This window comes from Sciurus carolinensis, chromosome 9 (genome assembly GCF_902686445.1).
Source record: "Sciurus carolinensis chromosome 9, mSciCar1.2, whole genome shotgun sequence".
NCBI classification, from domain to species: Eukaryota; Metazoa; Chordata; class Mammalia; order Rodentia; family Sciuridae; genus Sciurus; species Sciurus carolinensis.
The window spans coordinates 140913618-140926401 of NC_062221.1; the positions used below are offsets into that span (position 1 = coordinate 140913618).

The window sequence follows — 12784 nt, forward strand, 5'->3', positions numbered from 1 at the left end:
AAATTAGGCAAATGAAGGGCCGGGGCTCGAAGGAGCACTTGTTTGAGCATCTGAAAAGGCCGTCCAGCGGTTGAAAGTACTGGCTCGCTCTGGGGGCCTTTGCCATATCATTAATGGTCTAGCTAGGAGGGAGAAATTTGGAATCCATGCCCTGAAGTATCCTGCCAGTCCTAAAAAGATAAAATTTCGGCCTTGGTTATTGGGGTGGGAGAGAGTTAATGAGGTGTTTCCTGTCAGTGGTAATAGCCGTTTTTCCGTGCGAAATGAGGAACCCAAGGTAGGTGACGGTGGCTGTAGAGATTTGTGCCTTTTGGGTGGGGGGCCCAACACCCCTTTTGGGCTAGGTGATTGAGTAAGTTGACGGTGTCAACGTTGGAGATTTCAGCCGAAGGGCTACAAAGGAGGAGCTCATCTACGTACTGCAGGAGGGGGAGTCGGGGCAGGCTGAGTGGAAGCCTTCCAGTCCGCTGCCAAAACCTGCCCAAAGATATGGGGACTGTCCCTGAAACCCTGAGGAAGGACAGTCCACGTGAGTTGTTGAGAATGTCTGGTTTTTGGGTCAGTCCAGGTGAATGCAAAAATGTCTTGGGATTCGGGTGCAAGGGGAATAGAGAAAAAGGCATCCTTTAAATCGATAACAGAGAAATGGGTAGAGGTGTGGCCGGGATCTGGGAAAGAAGAGTGTACGGGTTAGGGACGAGGGGTGGATAGGAATGACAGAGGAATTAATGAGGCGAAGGTCTTGTACCAACCGGTAGGTACCATTAGGTTTCCTAACCGCTAATATGGGGGTGTTATAGGGAGAATGGGTAGGCCGAAGGTATTTTTTAGTTATAAGATCATGTATGATAGGCTGGAGGCCAAGTAGGGCAGCTGTGGACAAGGGATACTGGGTTTGACCAGGAAACTGTTTGGGACCTTTAAGGCGAATGCGGACGGGAGGGCAATCGACCGTGGAGGGGCTTTGGGTGTCCCATAACATAGGATTGATGAGGTGGGTTGGGACAGGAAAGTGGTTGTGCAGATGGCCCTCTAGTGGCCAGGCCCAGTCAGACCAAAAGGGAATTGTGGGATCATCTGTCAGGAGGGCCATTAGGAAGTGTGGAGTGGGGGAAGACGGTGGCTGTATTGCGATGGTGGTTTTGAGGATTGAGAGGATATCCCTACCAAGAAGTGGCACTGGACACTGGGGCATGACAAGGAAGGAATGTGAGAATGGGAAATTTTCTATGGTACATGCAAGGGGAGGGGTCTTTAGTGGAAGTATGGATCTCCCTCCTACCCCGACAATAGGAGAGATGATGGCATTGTGGGTCCCCAAAACTCCCTCAAGACCGAAAATGTGGCTCCAGCATCTAAGAGGAAGTTAATACGGCGCCCATCCACACGAATTTCCACCCTGGGTTCCTGCCTGTCAACAGTGATGGCCAGGGAGGAGGACCCAAGGCCCTGTCAGTCATTGTGTGCCAGGAGCAGCTTAGGGTTCCTGGCCGCAGCTCCCCTTCGGGAGGTGGGACAGTCTGATCCCCAGTGACCCATTTGCTGGCATTTCAGGCAAGGGGTAATAGGGGTCCTTGGGGTGGGACATGCTCTCGCCCAGTGGCCCTCTTTTCCACATTTGAAGCAGGCACCTGGATTTTTACTTTGTGGATGATACTGGCGCTGTGTTTGGGGGGTCCCTTGAAGGACCTGAGTGAGCATCTGAAACTTACTAGGCTCTGCCTTTTCATATCTCTGGTATTTGCGGCATTCGGCTTCCTCATCACGGTTATGGAAGACCTTGAAAGCCATAGCCAGAATTTCGGTCTGAGGTGTTGCAGGCCCTTGTTCAAGTGTTTTAAATTTAGCCTTAATGTCAGGGTAACTTTGAGATAGAAAATAAGTCATGAGGACGTGTCTACCATCGGGGTCTTGGGATCTGAGTTGGTATATTATTGGAGAGCCTTAGTGAGACTATCTAAAACTTCAGAAGGGGTTTCATCTTTTTTCTGCATTATTTCCTGGATGTCTTGGAAATTAACTGCCTTACGGGCGGCTGTCTTAAGGCCAGCAACGATGCAGGCAGCACACTGATTTCCCAGCTGCACTCCGGCTGCGGTGTTACATTCCTAGTCTGGGTCCTGTTCAGGAACCCATGGGGGCCGGTGGGGTGGTTAGGGTTAACACGATGGGTGTCATCTGCATGGGCTTGGGCTAATTCCCATACCCACCTGCGTTCTTCAGGAAGAAGGGTGTTGGCCAGAAGCATGTAGATGTCATGGTGGGTGAGACTGTAAGCCTGGAGGACCCACTGGAGTTCCTGAATATGCGTAGTGGGATCAGTCATGAACGAGCCCAATCTCTTCTCAAGCTGGGTGAGACCAGTCATAGAAAATGGAACATGAACCCGAATAACCCCTTCGGGTCCAGCGACCTCTCGAAGGGGTGCCAGGACATGGGAATAGGTGGTTTGGGAGCACGACCTAGTGGCTGGAGGACTGAAGGAGTTAGGGGCAGGGGAGGGTGATGGTGAAGAGGACTCAGGAGCAGAAGGTGAAGGAGAGGAAGGGACAGAGGGAGGTGGGCGAGGGTAGGGGGGTGGTTCGTCTGCGGGATCGAAAGAGGAGGTGGTAGACTGGGCGGTGGGGGAGGGTTTGCAGGCGAGGAGAACCTGACGAGGGATGCAGGAAGAGCAGAGATTGGGTGAGAACGGAGGAGGGTGAAGTCCTCAACATAGGGGATCTCCTTCCACTTTTTTGAGCGCTGGCAGTAATTGAAAAGATCCCGGAGAATTTGGGGGTCAAGGGAGCCTTCGGGAGGCCACCGGACTAAGATTGTCTAACAGGTACGAAGGCCAATCTTGGGTGCTAACAGACCACTGATCCCTAGGCACATGAGTTTGCTCTGGGAAGACCCTACTGAAAGAAGAGCACGGAGCCACAGTCCAAAGCTAATCACCAGAGAAGTCCCGTTTTATTTTAGAAATGCACACACTTACAAAGGGCCGGGAAGAGGCTGATTGGTTGGGGCATGCAACGGGGTGAGAGTTGATTGGGTGAGCCTTGTTGCTGGGGGCAGGGTGATGGTTGATTGGTGAGCCTTGTTGCTGGGGGCGGGGCGATGGTTGATTGGGTGAGCCTTGTTGCTGGGGGCGGGGCGATGGTTGATTGGTGAGCCTTGTTGCTGGGGGCAGGGTGATGGTTGATTGGTGAGCCTTGTTGCTGGGGGCGGGGCAATGGTTGATTGGGTGAGACTTGTTGCTAGGGGTCTGGGCGGGGTGTCGGGCACCAATTGGGTGCGAGTTCCTGCCGGCGGGAAGAAGTTATGAGGAGTAAAAGCAGGAAGAGAAGCTTGGCCAGCGCCATGTTGTCACCTAAGGGGGGGGGGGGTGACCTTATACCTACTGTCCTGACCTCCAGGACACAAGGGGATTCCAGACTCTAAGGCAATCTCTTGTGAACAGACCACTGGTCCCTAGGCACGTGAGCTTGCTCTGGAAGACCCTACTGTCCTCACCTCCAGGACACAGGGGGAATCCAGACTCTAAGGCAGTCTCTGCACAAATCACTGGACCCTAGGCCCAAGAGCTTGCTCTGGGAAGGCCTACTGTCCTGAACTCCAGGACACAGGGGGAATCCAGACTCTAAGGTAGTCACTGAACAGACCGCTGGTCACTAGGCACATGAGCTTCCTCTGGGAAGACCCTACTGTCCTCACCTCCAGGGACACAGGGGGAATCCAGACTCTAAGGCAGTCTGTGGTGAACCTTTCACCATATTCTTGAATATCAGATCCTTTTGCTGGAGGGGCCTAGAATGTCCTTAAGGCTCACCATAACTTCAGTCCAGGCTATTCTTACCTGAGGGAGCGGGAAAGCCTCTCCATTAATGTGAAGAAATTTTATTGAATCCTAAGCTGGGAGACCAGATTTATCTGATCATCCTATGGATAATCCTGGTCTCACTCTACACTCTGATGGAAGTTGGTTGGTGATCGATGGGATGGGAGATCTGGGTATACAGTAGTCACAGAGTTGTGTTCTTGAATCGAGGCCCCTTCCTGCTAACACCAGTGCCCAGCTGGCAGAACAGTTGTCCTCACCCGGGCTCTCGAGCTTTCTAAATTCTAGAGGGTCACTATGTAGGCTGATTCTAAACGTGCCTTGTCCTACTCCACGCTCACACTGCGGTCGGGAGGGGCAAGGACTGCTCACCGTACGGCACTCCTGTTGAGCAGGCTGGGCAGAGGCTCAACTCCTGAGGCCCTCCTCCTGCCCTCTTGGGTAGCAGGTATCCATGTTCCTGGACATCAGAAGGGAGAGGCCCCGATGGCTGAAGGAGCTTAGGCTGCAGACGTAGCAGCTGCAGGGTCCCACGGTTCCGTGCTCCTGTGAGCGCCCCAGTGCTCCATGGAAGAGGTCCCCAGCTGTAGCTCAAGGACACCAGCTAGATCACAGATGAGTCGGGTGTCTCCTCAGGGCTTCCTGGGGAAGGCTTGAAGTCTCCCCTCAGCTCTACCACTGGGAATACGCTTTCCCTCATGCAGACAATGTCCAGGAGAAGGCCTGAAGGGCAGTCCAACAGATCACCCAAGCCGCGGAGCTCCCACGCGGTTTTCTCCTCTCCTCGGGCCTCCCGTGGCCCTGTTGCTTCTTCTTTTTGGTCCTTACATTATCAATTTGCTTATTTGCTTTGTTTACTCTTGTTCAAGACAATAAAAGTTCAGACAGTGCTACAAATGGAGCACCAGTGGACGTCCCTCCAGACCTCCACCAGCACCCCTCAACAGTCTACTGATGGAGGTCATCAGTGCTGGCCCCTGGACCAGCCTGCTGCTGCCCACTCACCATAGACCTTCCTCAGAAGGCTATCCTGGGTACTCTGGTGACACCCCTGAAGTGGTCATCGCCTCAACTCCCAACAGTAGTCGGGGTGTCCTCTGAGGGGGCGCAGAGGGGCAGGAGGGCGAGTGAGGGCCGCCAGGGCAGGCACAGAGGGCAGGGAGGGTCTTCTGCTGAGGTCACCTTCCTGCCTGACCAAGTGCTGGTGGACACAGGGAGCACCCAGTCAGACAGACACTTCCCGACTCGCTCCTAAGCGGGGACCCAACAGAAAAACTGAACAGACGCGTGGACAGAGGGGCCACTGGTCAATAAGGTGAGGAGCGCGAGGACAGGGGAGGGGAGAAGGAGAGGAGGAAACTCCAGGGAACCTGAGAAGCTCAGGCTGAAACCCACCAGACTCCCGGCTCCCGGGCCCTTCTCTTTGGAGAAGTCCGTGCTGTTGCTCTCGTAAGGAACCCGCTGCTGCTCTCTCTGCGTCCTGTTCTTCCATTCCTTGCTGAGTGGAGAGGGACCAGCACCCTAGAGGGTGACTCCTTGGGGCACGCCCCCAGGGAGCTAACTTCCACTCCTGAGCCCTCCTGCTGGCTCACCACCTGCCTGCAGCACCACAGACTGTCCACCAAGCCTTTGGCACACGGGCCTCTGGGGGACGTTGACTAGTATTGTGTGTGTGCCCATTTGGGACACTCATGACATCTGGACATGTGTTGCAGACTGGGCAGTTGTGTCCAGCCCACATTGAGCTCCGGGCTTGAACCCACTCTGGTCAGGAAGCAGGTGCCCGTGTCTTTGAAACACACAGATGTCTGCACTCAGCCCGATCCACGGGCACCAGGGGCTCCCCCACCCAGCAGAGCCCGTGCCTCTGTGACCCTGGCACACACCGTGGGCTGCCAGAGAGGCGCCTCACTGCAGGTACTCCATGGGGGCTGGGCCTCCCCAGAGGAGGGTGCAGTGTGAGCCAGTGCAGGTGGGGAGGCCACTGACCCCTCCCCGGCTGGTGCAGGAGGAGCCTGCCAACGCAAATGGAAGGAAAAGACAGAGGCACAAGAACGGGGGACACAGCTGAACCCCAAAGGATCAACTGAAAAACCACTGCAGAAAACAAACCACGCTGAAGCGCCAGGTTAAAGATCAACATCTGAAGTTTCCCCAGCAAGCGCGTCAGAAAGGAATGGGGAGGCAGACCTGACTTGAGGTTGAGACACTGGAGGGTGGAGAAGAGAGGGACCGGGACCCTGGGCCCGAGGGCAACACTGCCCGCACGCCACACGTGACAGGCGCAGCACTCAGAGGGGCCAGCGCCTACGCTCTGTTCTCACCTGGCAAGGGCATCCCAGCCTCCCCTGCCAGCCAGAGTCCAGCTCTGGGTGCCCGGCAGCCTCTGGGCCTCTGGTTGTGTTTCCACATCTGTAAATGGTGACGCGGGAGCAGCCCTGGGGGCCGTCTGTCGTAATGAAGGTGTCCTGTGCAGATGGTCTGCCAACCGCCAGCCCCAGAGCCACCTGCCTGCGGGAAGCTGCACCTGCCGGCCTTCCTAGAGGCCCACGTCTGTGCGTGGCCTCACACCTGGAAGCTCAGCCCCCTGCCGTCCACCTGCTGGCCCTGCTCTCCAGGGACTCAAGGCCCAGGCAGGCCCAGAGGGACTGACTCGGCCCACCTCAAGCCCAGACCTGTGGCCTTGGGGCCTCACTGGCCTTCTGGACAGCTGGCCCTTGGCTGCAGAGGAAGAAGAGTGAGTACGTGAAGGGGCCTGTCCTCGCCCAGCACAGCACACGGGGGCTGACCTGCGGGGGGCCTGGTGGCACAGCCCCTCCTGAGGCTGGGAGCACGCTGCTCGCAGAAGTCCACCCTTCCTGGGTGGTGACCCTGCTTCTCAGGCAGGGCTCACAGACGGGCCCCTTGTGGGCCGGCTGCCCACCTGGCTCAGAGGAAATGGGCTCAGGGCCCGGCCTGGGGACAGTGCAGTGGCGACCCAGACGCTCGGCGAGGCACCAGGGCCACTTCCCCTGCACAGCAGGCAGCAGGCTTGTGCGGTGGGTCTGGGACCTGGTGGCAGCTGGGCCAGGTGACCCCAAGCAGAGGCCGCCACCTGCTCTGTGTCCCTGGGCTGAGCCTGCTGACCTCTGCCTGGTGGCCTTGCAGGTAACAGAGGCCAGCCTGTGGGAGATCCCCCACCCGAGTGCTGCAGCCCAGCTCTGGAGCCAGGCCCCACGGGGGGCCCAGGCCAGTGGGCAGCCCAAGGGAGGCAGGGAGGCAGGGCTGCGCCCGCCTCTGCCTGTGCATCCAGCACAAGTGCCAACGGGCAGCAGAGGGCGCCCCTAGCCCACACTGACCAGGGACACCTCCCGCCTGCGCTTCCTCCACCCCAAGCAGGGCAGAGGGTGGGAGGAGAGAGGCTGGGAGCAGAGCCCACTGCTTCTGAGGCAAACAGGACGTGGGGCCCTGCAGCCAGGCGCCCTCCCGGCCCCACCAGCTTGGTGCCCGTGGTCCCCGTGGCCCCCTGAGCTGGACAGTGGCCCCGGCCTGCTGTCTGGGCCCTCAGGGACTGCAGGTCCCCAGGGCAGAGGCTGGGTCTTGCTGGCGACCGTGCCTGCCCAGGGCTTTCCTACGGCATAGTCAAGGTCAGCACAGCCCCCTTGCCCACTGGGGTCCTGCTGGGCTGCTCTTGGGCCTCAGGCCCCACCTCTGAGCTGAGCTGCAAAGTCCAGGCTGGGACCCTGGTAGGGAGACCATTGACCCCCGTGGTAACTGGCCAGCTGCTCCTGACCCGGGTTCCCCTCAGAGGCTGCCCTGGTCTGCACTACGGCGGGCCTTGAGCACCCCGCCCCTCCCTGGCTGACCCCACGTCAGAGAGGGGCCACGCAGCCCGGGACCGACCTGCCCCAGGCCTCTGCCTCTGGGCAGGGGCATCCAGGCCCTGGCCTCTGAGGGAGCCTCCTCCAGGGCTCCCACTGGACGGGGTGGGAGCCCTGGTAGCCTGGGACCCCACAGGGCCAGACCCTGGCTCCCGGGAAGGTGTGGGCTGGGGCAGGCCCTGTTCCACGGAGTGGCCCTGTCCCACCGAGTGGCCCTGTTCCCACCGCACACTCTCTCTGGGGTCTGATGGGAGGCCTGACATTCCTGAGAAGCCCTTCCCCCAGGGGATGGAAACCAGATGTGGGGCAGCAGGCCAAGGGTGGGTCCTCTCGGCAGCGCCTGGTGTCCACCCGGCCTCTCCCTGCCCCTGGAGGGGTGGGCCTGGCCCCAAGGGCTGCGACTGTGATCCCACCACCAGCTTCTGCCGGGGCTCCTCGTCCCAACTTGGGGAGCCTCAGCTTGCGGACTTCAGCTTCCTGACCAGAGGCCACCGGCCAGCAGGAGACAGAGCTGGGCAGCCCAGACCCCACCGCCTGCCTGCTGGTGTCCTCACCAGGGCACGGAAGGCAGGGCACAGCCTCTCTGGGCCGCTGTGGCCCCACGTGGAGATCCTGTCTGCCCTGCCCGTGCCTGTCCTCAGCCTGGGAAGGGCACCCCTTCTCTCCAGTGCCCAGCGGGTGAGGGGCTCTGAGCTGGGGGTCCCTGGCCTGGTCTCCCTGCAGCCTGGGCCCTGATGGACCTGAGCAACGAGGTGGCCCGGGGTCGGGTGTGGCCAGGGCAGCTCTCCAGCCCAGCACCACAGGGTCAGGAGCAGGTCTGTCCAGGCGAGGACCAGGTGGGGGGGAGGGAAGCCCTGGCCTGAGCCCAGCAGGGAGGGCCTGCCGCCCCCGGCCTCCAGCACGCCCACCTCGCTGGGCCAGGACCTGGCCGGTTGGGGGCTGCAGCCCAGTGTCGGGAGGGCTGGGAACTGGGCTTGAGGCCAATGGGCAGGGTCCACACCTCTGGCGGGTCCCAGCGAGCCCCAGGCCCAGGGGAGGCAGGCTGTGGAGTAGGAGCCACACAGAGGCCAGGACAGCTGGGACGCAGACCCTGAGTGTGCCGGGCGGCCCCGCGGCTCCCCTCGCTGCCCCCCGCCCCCCAGGTCAGCAGGACAGGAAGTGACTCTGGTTCCAGGAATGTCTGGCGCCCTGGCCAGACCCCTGGAGCCTCTGAGCCCGGCTGCGCTGTGCTTCCTGGGAAGCCCCCGCCCGCGGCCCCCCTGCCTGGGTCCTGCTGGGCCCCAGCAGGGAGCAGCCCTCCCACAGCTCAGAGGCCAGCCTCCCACAGCTCAGAGGCAGGCCAGATGTTTTCACAGGACTGGGCCCCGCGAGGCACTGCAGAAGGTTAACCCATCCAGCCCCGCAGCCCCGGGCCAGCCCTGCAGTCCAGGGTGTGCCAGGCAGGGTCCCTGAGGAGACTTGGGAAGAGGAGGTGTCCCGAGGGTCCCTGAGTGTCCTTGGGGCACTGTGGCCAGCTGCAGCCAGTCTCAGGGCAGTGGCCTTGGAGGACAGGCCCTGCACTCAGCACACAGCCGGTCCCCACCCCAGCTCACAGGCTTCCCTGTAGGGCCTCTGCGCCAAGAGCCCCCCGAGCCAGGCTCCTTGCCCACCCAAGAATCCCCTGGACACAACCCCAGTTCTGTCCTCCACAGGGCACCTGCCTGCCCCCAGCCCACTCTGGACCAGGAAGAGGGCTTGCTCCTGCCAGGACTCTAGGGACTTTGGTGAGCATGAGCTGTGCCCAGCTCCATGACCCCACGCTGAGGCTTCCACCCAGGTGCCCTGGCCAGCCACGTGAGCCCCAGGGCTCCCCAACTCTGCAGAGAGGACCAGTTGGAAGCGGTCTCCAGCTCCTGGGCAGTGAGATGGCCAGGTTGGGGTGGCCAGCCCCCTGGCCCAGGAGCCCCTTCCCGAGGGCACCTCTGCCTGCAGCCCTGAGGTTCCTGCCGCGGTCCTCGCCATGTCCAGGAACAGGAGCTCCTGGCTCAGATGTCAGCCTTGGCCTCTGCCTGGACACCTGCTTTTCCACCTTCTTGTCCACGGGAGCCTGCAGGGCTGCGCTCCCAGGTCAGGGCACAGGTGGGGCTCTGTGGCCAGAGTGGGACAGGCCCACCCTCTGGGGAGGTTCCCCTGCCTTCCTGGGGAAGAGGAGAGCCTGGTGTGGATCTGCTCTGGTTTCCAGCCCGCCAAGCTCCCAGCACCTCTGCTCTGGGATGCGAGGCCTCGCACCAGTCCCAGTGGCCAGCAGGGGACTCCTCCAGGCAGCCACAGGCACCAGGTCAGCCCCCGCTCCTGTACACGCCCGCTGCTTTCTGTGCCATCTCTCTGAAATAGCCACGGGCACAGCCAGGGCCCTACATCTGGTTCTCACCAGAAAACAGGAGTCTCAGCTTTTAGGGAACAGAACAGAAATAAGTCGGCCAAGGCACGGGCCCTGGGAAGCAGGCCAGCCCGGCTCTGCGCCCGCCCTGGAGCTGGCAGGAGGCGGGGCACGCTGACAGCTCTGCACTGAAGCCGTGCCGCATGTGGGAGCGCTGAGAGGCCAAGGCACGGCCCGGGAGGGCGGGCCTCTCCTGGGACCCAGGACCCTTCCAGACAGGCCCAGACCCACCCAGTCTGCTCTGCAGGAGCCCCTTGAGCTGTGCCTGGGCTGGTGCCAGCCAGCCGTCTGCAGAGCAGCCGTGGCCCCCGGACGGTTGCACAGGCCCCGTCTTGGCGAGCACCGGCTGTGGAGCCTTCGGGTGTGCCCAGAGTTTTCCCTGGAAACTGCTGTGAGCAGCCGCGTTCTGCTGAGAGCTGTCGGCAGGACGGTCCCCGCAGCGCGCGCGCGTCGTCGGGCTCGGCCAGGTTGGCCTCACGTGCCCCCACAGGGGCGAGGCGTCCTGCACCCGCGCCAGCGAAGGCGCCAGCAGCCCTGCGCTGCGGCCTGAGGTGGACGGCAGCCTGACGTCGTCCCCACGGCTGCTCTGCCCTGGTGACTCACTTGGCCATCGGCCACCGTGGCTGAAGACAGGAGCCACCTGTCCACAGCAGCCAGCGAATGAGGCGGCAGACGGCAGGGGCCCTCGTGGGGAGCCACCCGGGGGACCGCTGCCCGACGGGAGGAGACATGGGGACTGGAGGCCCTGGGCAGCACCCCCGCGGGCCCACGGGGTCTGCAGTGAGCCGCCATGGAAACTGTGTGCGGCCGTGGAAAACAGCGCCTCCCTATGAGTCATCTTCCAAGTCAGGAGGAAGCTCACCGCACAGCGGAGGCTGTGGAAAGTAGACATGGGGAGCTGCGGAGGCCGGGGTCGGGGGTCCCAGCCCAGACAGCGGTGCGGCACCACACCCCGGGGCCAGGCACCCTGACCACCCGTGCTCTGGCTCCGTGCCCATGCCCACCAGAGGCTCCGGGGTGGCTCCCCACGTCACATGGCCTTCCCTGGGGAGAAGGCCAGACCTCTAACCTCCCAGCCTCCTGTGAGGTGCAGGGCGACTCCCCGTCCAGAGCAGACCCAGCTCCTCCAGCTCCAGGGTGGGAAGAGGCGGCCTGGGCATCTAGGAGGCTGCTGACCGTCGGTGCCCAGCACGTGGCAGGAAGGGTGGCGTGCGGGACCGGGCAGCCTGGGTGGTGTGCGGCGGTCCTGCCAGCTGTACGCAGGCCTCAGCGTGGCACAGGTGTGGCACGGACCCCCGCTGTCCACTCCACGCTTGTGGACAGGCCCCGTGAGGCTCAGGCATAGAGGAAACCTGGGCTGGGCACAGGGTCACTGCCTGAGCCTGGATCCTCTCTGAGGGGACACTGAGGCCTGGCAGGGGTCCCCGCTGCTCAGGGGGCGTCGCAGGCCAGGGCACCCTGGCTGGAGACCAGAGCGGGGACAGTCGGGATCCCACACGTGTCCTGGGGTTGTCCCCTCCCGCCCTGCTGACCACCACTGCCCCTTTATAAAGCCCCTTGGCCGTAGCCCTGCCCTCCCTGGAGGGCCCCCACTGGGTGCCACTCAGCGCTTCCAGCTGCTCAGAGCTCCGTGGCCACGGGGTTTCCCACGGTGAAGACAGAGCTTAACTGCCACGGGCCGGGGCCACGCCCACGCCAGGCGCGGGCACACACTGGGTGCTTGTCTGAGTCCACCAGAGCCTGCGCCGCCTCCTGCTCCTGCCGCCGGAACCCTGCTCTCCAGGGCTGAAGGAAGGCTCTCCACAGGCTGGGCCGGAGGGCCGGAGGTCAGGAGGCCCGCTCCTGCTGCCCAGGGCAGCTTCCCCCAGCCTCCACCCTCCTGAGGGTCACAGGAGACCTGGCCACCCTGCGGGGTCATTTCCTCTCTCTGGCGCCCACTGCGGGAGCCCGGGAAGCTCAGGCTCTGCCCTGCTGGCCCTGCTGGTACTGAGGCCTCCCCAGGGGTCCAGGGACCTGGTTCAGGGGTCCTCAGAGGCCCAGGGCAGGGGCTCCAGAGCACAGAACCCCCTCCAGCCTTAGGCTGACCTCCTCCAGGGCCCAGCCCCTCTCACCTCAGCTGCCCGTCTCCCAGCGCCACCCAGGACACAGGCCCCGCGGGCAGTGCTGGGCCAAGAAGCAGAGTGCGATAAGGCCCCAGGGGGCTCAGGAGCTGGGGCCAGAGCTGCCTGGGCCCAAGTCCCTGCCCGCGGGAGCCAACAGACGGCTGTGGCTTGCCGCCCTCTACCCTCAGACACAGGAGGGCCGCGGGCCTCCACTCACCAGCCGCTCCCCTCGGGTTCTCTGGCGGCCACTCTGGGGGCAGCGCCTCCCTGCACCCAGGCCCAGGAGCCAGGACAGCGGGGACGTGGCAGGGGACCACCCCTGGCCTGAATCTGACTTGGGTGCAGGAGGAGGAAGAACTGCACCAGAGACCAGGGGAGCCCAGGAGGGTGGGGTGTGCGTGGAGGGAAGGAGGCAAGCGGGGGGGGGGACAGAGAGGGGGACAGAGAGAGAGGGGGACAGAGAGAGAGGGGGACAGAGAGAGAGGGGGACAGAGAGGGAGGGGGACAGAGAGAGAGAGGGGGACAGAGAGAGAGGGGGACAGAGAGAGAGGGGGACAGAGAGAGGGGGACAGAGAGAGAGGGG

At 62.2% G+C, this 12784-nt stretch overlaps 1 protein-coding gene across 1 annotated transcript in view; it reads left to right on the forward strand.

Moving 5' to 3' along the window:
* Positions 1-263: 263 nt before the first annotated feature.
* The window catches only part of Col6a1 (collagen type VI alpha 1 chain), a 31522-nt gene continuing 19001 nt past the window's right edge, over positions 264-12784 (forward strand). The window contains exons 1-3 of the mRNA XM_047565550.1: positions 264-277; positions 2224-2354; positions 8404-8516. Of these exons, the coding sequence (XP_047421506.1) occupies positions 264-277; positions 2224-2354; positions 8404-8516 (258 nt within the window). The remainder of the gene's footprint in view (positions 278-2223; positions 2355-8403; positions 8517-12784) is intronic.